At 35.9% G+C, this 13,553-nt stretch overlaps 1 protein-coding gene across 37 annotated transcripts in view; it reads left to right on the plus strand.

The window, feature by feature from the left end:
• The window catches only part of dgkg (diacylglycerol kinase, gamma), a 246,909-nt gene that overhangs the window by 148,672 nt on the left and 84,684 nt on the right, over positions 1-13,553 (plus strand). For 25 of the 37 annotated variants that reach the window (XM_073912639.1, XM_073912640.1, XM_073912627.1 and 22 more), the window contains one exon: positions 1,147-1,307. In XM_073912639.1, coding sequence (XP_073768740.1) covers positions 1,147-1,307 — 161 coding nt within the window. Of the gene's footprint in view, positions 1-1,146; positions 1,308-10,591; positions 12,136-13,553 lie in introns of those variants that run through there. The other 12 variants (XM_073912648.1, XM_073912646.1, XM_073912651.1 and 9 more) reach the window with 1 other exon arrangement.

Here is a 13,553-nt window from a genome sequence, read left to right on the forward strand (position 1 = left end):
CTGGCTATGAGCCTAAACATTCATGTTTTAACAGAAAGGACCATACCTAATCTCTTCCCAGAAAGATGGGAGCATGAAATTGTCCAAAATGTCTTGGTATGCTGAAGCATCAAGAGTTCCATTCACTGGAACTAAGGGACAAAACTCAGTGCCTGAAAAAACACTAACCCCTGGTTTAACAAATAAGGTTTAAGGCTAGTCAAGATTAAATAGCATGTTTGAGCTTTATCAACTCAAAATTACTTGCGGTGAGATGTCTTAAAATATGTCAGTGTCATAATTTATCTCCAGGTGCACACCAGTATTATATTTTACTAAGGCCATTTTTATAAATGTGGCTTAAATAGCCTAATTTAACTAAGGCCTAGTCCTGGTTTAATCTAAGCCCTGTTTTTGCCCTGTTGGCCTAAGCGTCTAAATGTGAAGAAATAATTGTTTAAATCATTAGATATTGATAGTCTAAACTCATAGTTCAAAACGGGATAGCAAAGTTAGAACTGTGTATACAAACCATCAACTAAGCATCACTTCCATGGAGTACCAATATGACTTATTACAGTTTTTTCATTATAGGTGGATTGTGTTTATAGTTAAAATATTTGCATACTGAAATGCTCGAGAAAAAGCTACATTTTTATTTTTGTGTTCGGACACTTGCACACTGTTGTTCATAGACACTAACCAACTTTTGTGCATTTCTTTAAGCCTGTGGCTGAAACAGAGGAAAATATGTAAAGTTTTACTAATTAATTTTGAGCATGTGAAATGATGATCACGGCTGGTCTCTCATCTGTAATCAGCAATAGTCCAATCAGATTGATTCAAGCTTACAATTAATAGACAGATTTCACTCTACTACCTTATCTTCATTTTAAAGAATCCCACCTTTCACCCCATCTCCTCCTCTTCCTCCCTTTTTCAGGGGGAGCTCTCAAGACCTACGTGATCTCAGGCCCCCTTTTATGCTTATTTAGCAGGCGGATCAATTTTCTCAGGGTTCTGTCACGGGACAGCATGCCAAACCTGCTAATAGCGTCAAGCAGTATCTAAATGCGAACTTATGAAGTTTGTCTTTTTAAGTCTTTTTAAAAGTTTAGTCTTTTTAAGTTGTGTATATTGACACCATGTCTGTGTTGTGATTGACAGGTTATGAAGGAGGAAGTCTGGTCAAGTTCCTCAGGGATATCGAGCACAGCACTGAGGTTCTTCTTGACCGCTGGAACATTGACATTGTCCCTGATGATAAGGAAGAGAAGGGTGACCCTGTGCCCTACAGCATAGTCAACAACTATTTCTCCATCGGAGTGGTAAGAACTTTATACACTTTTTCACTAATGCTTACAGCTCAAAGAGACTCCTGAGTGTGTATTTATAACAAACATGTAAATATTAAATCACAGAAATCTTCTCTAGTCTTTTTTTCTGCACATTTATCAATCAGAATCTCTAACTCCCTATAGGATGTAAAAATAAGTAAGTGTGTATGTATGCAGCTAGGGATGTAATGATTCACTGTGAGTCAGTTGAAAATCGATTTAAATATGTGACGAAATGTTAAACGAATTGTGAGACATTTTTTGAACAAAGCGCTGTGTTTACAAACCCAGACTCACTTTACCTGCATGTGAGCAAGAGGTGGGGCGGCAGAGTAAAATGACAGTGGTGAAGTTCGGCAGACAAACACAAACTGTGTGCAAATACTGCATAAACACGTTTACTTCGATTAACAGAACAACAAATATGATGCACAGTGAAAAACTGCTATCACAGACGTCTATACACAAAAACACTATTAATAAGCCAAACCACGCAGACCAGGGGCCTCATGTACGAAGACTTGCGTGGAAATCATACTAAAACATTGCGTACACACAGAGCTGTAAATGTGCGTACGCAGAAAAAAATTCAGATGTATGAAACACTCAAACACGTTTGTTTATCGTTAGTAAATCCAAACGTGAGCGAATCTGAGCGTGAAACCTGGCGTACGCAAAGTTTTTGTGTGTACGCAGCATTGATACATGAGGCCACAGATGATTTGCAGCTCTGCTTACTCTGATGAATGCTATGGAGATTACATGGTGTATCAGTGTTTTTTAATGAAAGTGACTGAAAGAGAAATCTGTTACAGAAGCAGGTATTAGATTATTTTTAGCCTTTTAAATTAGTTCATACATATTTAAATCATTTTCTTATTATTATTGAATATATAAAAATGTTCAAAATTATCTATTTTTAAGTGTATCACACTGATATTTATACAAATTAATTACAGAAGTAATATTAATTAATCACCTTCATAATCACGTTCAACTTCTGTCTTTGTCCTACTATATAATTAGTCATTTCATAATCAGTGTTTCATGCCAGTGGCCAGTCGCCTGGATCAGAGGGTCTGTTGACCACCTCTGTACGCACTGCTCTCTGCTTTAGGAAAGGCTTACCTCTCCACACCAGCCATCTCAGTCCCCAGTGAAAGACTTCATCAGTGGGGGACATTGTAAATGTGCAAAGACCCCAGCTTATGCCAAAAATCAAAGATAAGCTGATATTTCTTTTTAAAAATGTAAAATCCCAGTCACCGTTTTATTTTGTTTATATTAATAAGTCTTCTTTAGTTTGTATTTTGGGGGCTGGGTTGTTTTTAAAATAGCAATTTTGTTAATAAAATAATAACAAAATAACAAATTTTGTTAAAAATTTGAGACTAAATTTGTGAATTGTGAGTTGTATTTAATCATGAGTCAGGTGAATCGTTACATCCCTATATGCGGCTAAATGTAACTGATAAAACTTTGTTTTCTATAGAAGCTAGCTTGTGCCTTGCAAATAAAATAGCTTAAAGATGGTAATTACAACTTTTTATCTCACAATTCTGACTTTATTTTTTTGTATTGCTGACTTTATTTAAAGAAAAGAAACTGAATTCTGCCATAAATTAACTGTACTTCTCACAATTGCAAATTTATAGGCTTTCTCAAAACTATTTCTCATAATTTACTTTTTTTTCCTCCGAATTTTCCGTTTGGATGATAATTTTAATGTTTTCCCTCAGAATTACAATTGTATTTCTCAACATCACAATTGTGTGTTTATAGGATTGTGAGATACACAAGATAATTACTGGCATTTCTGAGATAAGCAGAATACAAAATGTTCTTTGAAAGAAGCTTCTATTGTTTTGTCATATTGCACTGAAATTAATCAGCATCATCTGAGAAACAGCAACATGTTGAAACTTTGCTGATGTGATTTGCTGCGTCTGAAACAGTTTCATGCCTGTGACTCTTCTATTATTGCACTGAATTCTCCTTCTCACTCACAGTTGCTTAGCAACCCTCTTCTTTTCAAATGTTACATCCCAAGTTGTTGCTGTAATCAAGCGTTTATTGTAAGAACAGTTAAATGTCGATTCGGTTTTTCTTTCACAAAGTGCTTACACAATCTTTTTTTCCTTTATATAAAGCAACTTGTGGGGATTATATAACAAATGTTTTTGCCAAATGTCTATTATTATAAGAAATTATTTACTTACAAATAGATCAAGAACTTTCTACAATTGTACAGTTAGAGAAATGTAAAATTCACAGAGGCAATGGATGGCGGTTATGAACGGATGAATCTCTGCTCTTTCTCTGGCACGATCTCCATGAGCCCATCTTCCTCATCTTGTTTAGCTAATGATTAATTTCTGTTCTGTTTTTAGAAACTGCTGCTATAAATAGTAAGTCTGCTTTTCATTTCTGAAAAATGTCCAATATTCTATTATGATCCGCCAAATCCCAGGTGTGCTGGATGAGTTCTGTTATATCGCACTGAAATGTGCCAAGTAGTCAGGCCACATTTAGAATGGCCAGAAATAGTGGCGCGACCTGAAACAGACCACCTGACCTGGTTGAAATGGGTATGAAGAGTGGCAGGAGGCATAAGCTTTACACAAGGTGGCATGAAAACAAGTACACTTTGTGGCTGTTATGTAACCAGGCTTAAGAGTCCCACTGTCTCTCATACGGTATGTGTGTTAATCAGCCAATGATATGCACTGCATGAGTTATTGTTGTAGAAGCCTCAGGAAATTGTAATTGAAGGGTGCTAATGATAATTCTAGAAAAAATTAAAGAAAAAAAAAAAATAAATATAGTGGAAGTAAAAATTATTAGCCACCCTTTTGACAGTAATTATTATTTGACTTGATATTTTTCAAGACACTTTTATAATTTTATACAGCTTAAAGTGACATTTAAAAGCTTAACTAGGTTAATTAGGTTAACTAGGCAGGTTAGAGTAATTAGGCAATTTTTTGTATAACGATGGTGTGTTTTGAAGACTATCGGAAAAAATTAGCTTGTAGGGGCTAATAATTTTGACCTTAAATTGGTTCATTAAAAAATTAAAACTGCTTCTATTATAGCCAAAATGAAACAAAGAGGACTTTTTCCAGAAGAAAAAAAACATTATCAGACATACTGTGAAAATTTGTTTACTAGACATACCTGCTCTGTTAACATCATTTGGGAAATATTTCAAAAAGAAAAAAAATTCAAAGGGGAGCTATTTTAAAGTTTGTTTATTTTATATTAGTCTTGTGGAATTGTAGCAAAATATTACGCTTTAAAATAGCATGCACCTTTAAAGCTTGTGCCAATTAAAATGCAAATGCACTGCAAAGAGACACAGCAGATTGTTTTTGGTCAGGCTGTCTGATGATACAGTGTGCTGGACTGAAGAGGCCGGGTAACATGAAGGAGTGCTGACTATGAATGGACAATGGCCTATACTGTGAACCCTGAGTCTTGTGATGTGGGTGGACTGACTGTGCCATGTGGGTCTTTGCATGGCTTGGCACCGAGGTTAGTTCTCACAAGACAGTAATAAAAAAAAAATTAGGAAGAAAACACAGGCTCATGAATTAGATGTTTTGTTTTTAGTAGTACTGTGCATTTTAGAATTTGGTTGGTCAAGGTAATAGTTTACTCTAAAATGTATTATATATTTTTTTATATTTTTATTTTATTTATTCGAAATTCCAAAGCTTTTAGACTCGTACATCTTTGGGACAGCCGACGCGCTGCTGCAGTAGGTAGTGCTGTCGCCTCACAGCAAGAAGGTCGCTGGTGAGAGCCTCAGCTGGGTCAATTGGCGTTTCTGTGTGGAGTTTGCATGTTCTCCCCGCATTCGCATGGGTTTCCTCTGGGTGCTCTGTTATCCCCACAGTTCAAAGACGTGGTACAGGTGAATTGGGTAAGCTAAATTGTCCGTAGTGTATGAGTGTGAATGAGTGTGTATGGATGTTTCCCAGAGATGGGTTGCAGCTGGAAAGGCATTCACTTTGTAAAACATATGCAGGATAAGTTGTTGGTTCATTCCGCTTATTAATCCCCAGATTAGTAAATGGACTAAGCCGAGAAGAAAAAGAATGAATGAGTGAATGAACATCTTTGGGACATGAAAATATTAAAATTATTATGAACCTCATGATTTTTCAAAATATCTTTTTGTTCGGCAGATGAAAGACAGAGTATTTGATTTGACTGTATCCTCAACTGAAACTGTAAGCAGTGTTTGCATTGAATGTGCTTAAAGTATAAACTATTATCTTTGAATCCCAGGGAATGCAACTAAACAAATATAAATTTTTAATGCAACTTAAATCACTTTGGATTATTGCATCTGCCAAACTTAGGAATTGAAATGTACACTACCTGACAGGTCTTTTCGTCAATTCCAGTTGTAAGAGCAACAACTTAATAACTTGACTTCTAGTTTATTATTTGGAAAAGTGGCAGAAGGTAGATTTTTCTGATGAATCATCTGTTGAACTGCATCCCAAGACTCTCACAGAAATCAGTCAAGTTTGGTGAAGGAAAAATCATGGTTCAGGGTTGCATTCAGTATAGTGGCGTGTGAGAGATCTGCAGTTGGATGGCAACATCAACAGCCTGAGGTATCAAGACATTTTTGCTGTCCATTACATTACAAACCACAGGAGAGGGCGAATTCTAAAACAGGATAGCGCTCCCTCGCATACCTTAGCCTCCACATCAAAGTTCCTAAAAGCAAAGAAGGTCAAGGTGCTCCAGGATTGGCCAGCCCAGTCACTAGACATCAACATTATTGAGCATGTCTGCGGTAAGATGCAAGAGGAGGCATTGACGATGAATCTAAACAATCTTGATGAATTCTAAAAGTCCTGCAAGAACACTTTAAGTTTTTTGAGTCATTGCAGAGATGTATGAATGCAGTCCTTCAAGCTCATGGGAGTCATACACAATATTAATTCTTTTTATACTGCACCATGACCTGATATTCTATATTGTACATTATTTATGTTAAGTGACAAGACTTTTGTTTAAGCAAAGTCAAACCTTACTGCCCTAATTGTTTAATTAAAAATCAAGATATGATCATTTTTAATTTTGGTAAAATGAGCGTAATCTAGAGGCCTTTGCCTTTCATATAATCCGCATCTGATACCAAAACTTGGATTGACACCAGACTTTTGTCAGGTACTTTACCCTTACAGACAAGCTTCATGAGCTTAAAATGTTAAAATTACATGTAGAACATGAATATCACATGAGCTACACATGTTACTAACATATTTGAAACACAATTTTGTGAAACACTATTCAGAGATAAGCAGTTATGTTTGGAAATTTGGACGCGTATGAAGCACATGTGGAACACAAACAAACCAAGTGTTTTTGGAACATTTTCTTGTGAAAAATATGTGATACATCTTTTTTTTTTTTTTTTTGCATAAATATGTTCCAAAACAACTAATTTTGTGTGTGTTCCACATGTTATATATGTTCACATGTTTCAAATGTGCTCATGTGATTTTTTTAAGCCTACACTCTAAATATCCAAACATTACTCTGTTTATCTCTACAGTTCCAGGTGGTGATGTTTTAAACTATTTCACAAATGAAATTTGTATATCGTAAGGATGGTGTTTATTTACAGTGGTTCAAACTGTAATTTTGCCGAATGACTAAATAATTATCAGTATGATGGTGAAAAGTGTACATTCCTAGTCAAACCATGCTTCTGCAATCTCAGACCAAAAATGGAAATAGGAGCAGTTATAATGGCTAAATATGTAGGAGACCATTGCTATTATGTGATTATATATTGCAATATGGAACAACTAAGTGTTACTGTTAAATTAAAAGTAAACTACAGAATACTTCTGCATGTAAAGTTGGTAATTTGATAACTGATTATTCCTAAATGCTATGCAGAGCCTAATACATGTTGACTGATGCCGAGTTGTTTTGGTTTGATGGAGTGTTTAGATGATGCAAGCAGAATTGTAAGGTAAAACCACGATCCTGTGGTGCAGTGTGGCGTGGCATGGCACTGGAGTAGAGGGACATGGTGCTGGGAGTCCAGGAGGACAGGACAGATGGCTCCGCATCGGGCGCCACTGACACCTGAGTAAAGCAGTGCAGTGACTCATGCACTGATGTAATCATTAGTAATGCTGTTTCAGCCTTCAACATATTCCAGTCACTATCAACAGTGGTTGCCATGGCATTTGTAGTTTTTGGGCCGCTACTAGCAGGGTTACGTATTTCATCAATTGTGATAGTTCGAGAGCTCATTTTCACTCTAGCTGAACTAATAGCTAAGTGAACAGGAAAGGAATGTTATGAAGGGATACTCCTTCCACAATCGTGAAAATTCTGTCATAATATTATCACCCTCAAGTTGACTCCGTGGTATGTGATTTGAGTTATGTTCATGTGTAATGTAAGGGTTTAGATCTCTTAAGGATTAAGCAAAATGAACATTGGTGAATCACTGCCTTCTAAACAAAAACAAATAGCAGCATATTGTGCAACTTCTGTGCTTCTCATCACTTTTCTCGAGTTTTACCTGTACAATACATTGAATCATAAGCAGTGGTTGAATACAATAACTCTGAATAGAATCGATACAGCATTTTATAGATGGATCCATTTTTGCCAGGAACCCAAATATATACATTTATGTCTGTTAGTGGAAGATGTGGTTGTGTGTTTGTTCTTGTGATGACATACATTACAGTTTACAATACAAGACAATTACAAGACAATTTACAATACAAAAATGGTAACAGGTTTAGATCACAATTCATAGTATTAGCAAATCATTAACTAACACTACTAGCTTGATAATCTACTAATTACAGTCAGAATTATTAAACCCCCTAAATTATTAGCCCCCCTTGTTTATTTTTCCCCAATTTCTGTTCAAGGGAGAGAAGATTTTTTCAACACATTTCTAAACAATAGTTTTAATAACATATTTCTAATAACTGATTTATTTTATCTTTGTCCTGATATAAATAATGTAAATAATGTTTTACTAGATATTTTACAAGACACTTATATACAGCTTAAAGTGACATTTAAAGGCTTAACTGGGTAAATTAGGTTAGGATAGTATAGTAAATTATTGTCTAATGATGGTTTGTTCTGTAGAATATCGAAAAAATATATAGCTTAAAGGGGCTAATAATTTTGACCTTAAAATGTTTTAAAAAAAAATTAAAAACTGTTTTTATTCTAGCCGAAATAAAACAAATAAGACTTTCTGCAGAAGAAAAAATATCATCAGACATACTGTGAATATATCCTTGCTCTGGTAAACATAATTTGGGAAATATTTAAAAAAAGAAAAAAAAATCAAAGGGGGTTTAATAATTCTGATTTCAACTGTAGCTGTTTATTAATAGTTAAGGTAGAAGATGGGTTTAGTTTTTGGGTAGGATTATGGATGCAAGATCATACTACAAGATCACTCTATTAATGGACAGTCAATATCTTAATAATATGGATATGCTCAGGCATACTTTATTCTCTCTAAATGGGTAAACATCATTCTCCAAAATTGTTTGCCAAGCTTACGATTACATTTCATATTTGGAATCACCAATAAAATGAAACAACAACTAAACATTTGAATCAAATAAAATCTGCATTTTTTTCAGGTTCCCGAGCTAATGCGTATGCGCACTCGAAAGGAACGAGATCACGACACCAACCTTATTTATGGCCATGTTACGCATTATCATCTTCTGGATAATGATCATCTGATCATGTTGCTTTTCTGAAGTAATTCACAACTTGGTCTTGATGGCGATTCTAAAGCGATTTATGATTGGTTCCTGTACTAGTAGACAGGTTTTCATTGATCTTTTTTACAATTCCAGGTTTCTCAGTAGCAGAAGGTGTCATGGTTGGGTAAACTTAAAGTGCAGTGAATGTGAGAGTACAACAAATCATTTTTTTACAATCCTGTTTGCTAAAACAATAAAAGAAAAATTCCACGATGGTGTTATCAAGACTTTCAGAAAAAGAAAAAAAAAATAGTGTGAGACTGATGACGGCAGCCAGAGGAAAGAAAAACATCAAATGTATTTTCAGCCCTGTAGACACTGCATTATAAACACAGTGCATATTATATAATTAGTTTTTTGCACTCATATAATTCGTTTTTTGTAAGTTGGCACAAAGATGATATAATACATTTATAAATGCATATAATGGCCATACGATTTAAAGAAATCCAAATATTAAAAACTTTCAGATTTATTTAAGATTATGATGACCAGGGCTCGAGTGAGACTCCTTTTCAGCACTTTCAGCCCAGAGTTTCAAGCCTTAGACCGGCCAGACATTTTATATGTTTATCTTTTTTCCTTCTTTTTCGCTTTCTGATCAACTGATTAACTCAGATTTATTAGTAATTTATAAACATCTGATTTTATTAATTGTCTCAGCCAGTGCATTTTTTATTCAGCAGGTGTAATATTTATTAATATTATTGTAAATTTAAATTCCTACATTCACTCAATGACTGATGCTTGGTAACGTTACGGGGCCTGACTCTTCACTCTTAGCAGCAAACTGGACAAGAAGCTGCTGCTGATGAGCTACAGTACAAGAAAAAGTTTGGTACTATAACGGTGGTTTGTAGACATTGTTTTTTTGCACTCCTCCTAACTAGCTTAACGTCATCTTACCTGCCGTTTCATTGTCTTCATGTGGTGTACTTTCGCTGCTGCTGGTTTTCAATTTTTTATCTCTCGTGTATCTTTTAACAAATGATTTTTCTGCTGAACAAGGTGCCACTGTTGGGAGTCGATTGATAATTACGTCATCATTAACATGCATGCTGCATTCTGCTGTTGGAGCTGCGAGAAGATAAATAAAAAGAGTGGAGCAGCAGTAAAAAAAATGATAAAAAAAGCAAGGCTATGGTAAAATAAATAAATAAAAAAGTGCAGGCGGCTAGGGACACCGGCCAAAAAACAGTTTGACCCCCCGGGAATTCTCCCGGTCCTCCCGATTAGCCAATCCGGGCCTGATGATGACCATTAAACGCGTCCTAACAGTCTTGTAAAAAGGGTCTATTTGCCCTATTGACAGTTACACTTTTTCCTATTTAAATCTGTGCAAGTGACAAGATCTTGTGTAATTTATAGTCTTCAACTGCTAAACTTCTTTGCATGACCTTTCACCCCAAACCAACTGATAGGGGAGAGCGGTGTTTCGCATTCATGTGAGTCTGATTTCTGAGACATCTTTGTATGACATTGCAGCCCTGCTATAGGATCTAATTCACCCTGGAAAGAATCCTCGGGAGGAATTAAGGCCAGCAAACACACCTCGTCAGCAGCCAGTAAAGACATATTTCCATGTGCATCTCTAGGCCTGGGAGTTGAAATCGAAGCACCTCTGTTGATATCAACAACAGTCTGTCACCCTCCCCGTGGTACTGGTGTTTGGAGATCTGCCCCGCTGCCATCATGTTCTCACTGGTGTGGTTTCATACACACCTTCATCTCCAATGACACACTCATACTGCCATGGGACAGCAGGACTGCTCATGCTTATTTTAAGGTCTTTTTAAATAGTCACTTTTTTTCAGGAGACCCTATTCATATTATGATGACGGAATTCTGCGGTGTAAATTTAGAAGCATTTTTTCTTTTTCTTTTCTTTTTTCTTTTGCTTTTCTACTTTTATTTATTTTGTACATTTGGCAAAACTTTATTTTGATGAACCATTTATGTATTAGCAGACTTTTTACTTATTATATATTGACATGCTCCTTCAACAGACATTTAACTGATAAGAAACTTTACAAGTACATGTCAACTTACACTAACCCTAACCCTAATTTAACAATCTACTTATAATCTAATGAGATTTAGTTGTATGTATGCAATATAACTTAAATTCAACAAACAGACCATCAAAATAAAGTGTGATCATACATTTTAATCAGTATACTCTGATTTATTACCTTCACAATACATTATGCAAGACTTAAAGGGCACCTATAATGAAAATCATCTTTTGGAAGCATCGTTTGGACAGAACTGTGTGTAGGTGTAGTGTGTCCACATTCAAATTGGGGTGATATAAAGCCAACAAGTCTCTATTTTTTAATTTCTTGACAATCCAAATTCCCCCCATTTTGAGGCACAACGTGATGTTGGAGTGTGGTTTCCCCAACTACCGAATTGATTGACCGGAGCGTATTACATGTCTTAGTAGTGATAATAATCATGTCATTGTTTTTACTCAGCTGCACTCCTTTCTTGAAAGAAATCACATCTTTGAGAAATGATATTCAAAATGATATTTTCCTGTCCCTTGATGCTAAAAACCTGTGTTGTTAGTCATGCTGGACCTTACTGCTGCATTTGACACCGTGGATCACTCAGTCCTCCTTTCATGGTTGGCCCAGCAGCTTGGGCTTCAGGGGGCTCTGTTAGACTGGTTTAACTCATATTTACCTGGTCGCAGTTTTTCAGTTTATGGTTGGTGACTTCTCTTCATCTCCTTCCCCTTTAACCTGTGTTGTGCCTCAGGGATCCATTTTGGGCCCTGTTTTGTTTTCCTTGTACATGCTGCCTTTAGGTTCACTTATTTTAAATCACTTTTAGTCTTTTTTCATTTGCTGACGATGTACAGCTTTATATTCCTGTTACACCAAACTTTTTAGATTCACTTGATTCTTTTAGCAAATGTTTTAATGATATTAAGAGATGGCTAATTTTCTCTGCCTAAATGAAGACAAAACCAAGTGTATTCTGTTTGACAATTCTAAGAAGTAAACCATTTCATCTCCAGTGCATCTGGCTCAGTTTTCTTGCTTCAGCCATGTGGTCAAAAACTTGGGTGTGAAACTAGACAGTAGTCTAAAATTTGATAAGCAGGTTGATTCAGTGATTAAAGCCAGCTTTTTTCAGCTTCGCCTTCTCTCCAAAGTCAAGCCCTCCCTGAGCAAGGCTGATCTTGAGAAAGCCATCCATGTTTTTGTTAGTTTGTGTTAGGACTACTGTAAAGCACTTTATGTTGGAGTTAACCAGTCGTGTCTTCATCGTTTGCAGCTTATGCGAAATGCTGCTGCTTGCATGTTAACTAACAGTTGGAAAAGTGAACAGATTACAGACCAATTCTCTACTCCCTTCATTGGTTTCCTGTTAAGTTTAGAATTGATGTTAAACTTTTGATGTTTGTTTTTAAAGCCATCAATGGCCTTGCTCCTATTTATTTATGTGAAATTTTGCACATTCACAAACTCAGCAGAGCTTTGCGATCTGCTGACCAATTCCTGTTTGAAGTCCCTCTGTCAAGATACAAGCAGATCACTCTTTTGCAGTGGCAGGTCCTAAACTCTGGAATACCCTTCCAACTGAGCTTCCAACTGTCCATTGCAGAAAAGCTTGAATTAACTCCAAAACAAATAAATCAATAACCATTGAGAAAGTTCTTACTGTAGTATTTCTCACAAACGTTACATGAGATCTGGTTCCTTTGTGTCTGTCACTGTGCTGTTTATCTGACGCAGCCGAGGTGGAAATTGAGGCACACTCTGACATGCACGTGTGAAAGGTGGGCGGGGAGAACTAGCATTAAAGGCACAGGCCACAAGATGCTCAGAGCTGAAAAATTACAAACTTCTGAAAGGTATAATGAATAATCCGATGAGTGTTTTGAGCTGAAACTTTACAGACACATTCTGGAGACAAAAAGACTCATCTCAAGTATTGAAAAAGGGGTAAAATACATGCCCTTTAAAACTATGTAGCAGTCAAAATTTGCACAAAAAAGTGAATAATTCATAAATATTTTGTGAATAAGCCAAAATTGCCTTACCATGTGCATGAGGTCAAAAGGAAAGTTGCTGCATCATAAATTCTTCACGCTTTTGTTTATGCAACTCTTTCTTTCTTCTAACCAGCGTAATGTATCTCCAACTATTTTCCTAGAAAAACTATCAATAATAATTTTTAAACTGATATGTGGACAAATGAGAATGTGAAAACATCTTAATTTTAGTTACAGTACAACTCTCAGCTCAGATGTTTACCCAGTACCACACTTTTTACTATTACTTACTTCTGAAAATGTAAAAAGTGGCAATTTTATGGTATTATAATATTGCTGTGAAGAACTCACCAGGTAGCAAAACAAACAGCCATTTGAATGATTTATTTGATGGTTCAACCTTATCTATATGATAAGAGTGTTTATTTTAGAGCCTGCATA

This window comes from Danio rerio, chromosome 9, assembly GCF_049306965.1.
Source record: "Danio rerio strain Tuebingen ecotype United States chromosome 9, GRCz12tu, whole genome shotgun sequence".
NCBI classification, from domain to species: Eukaryota; Metazoa; Chordata; class Actinopteri; order Cypriniformes; family Danionidae; genus Danio; species Danio rerio.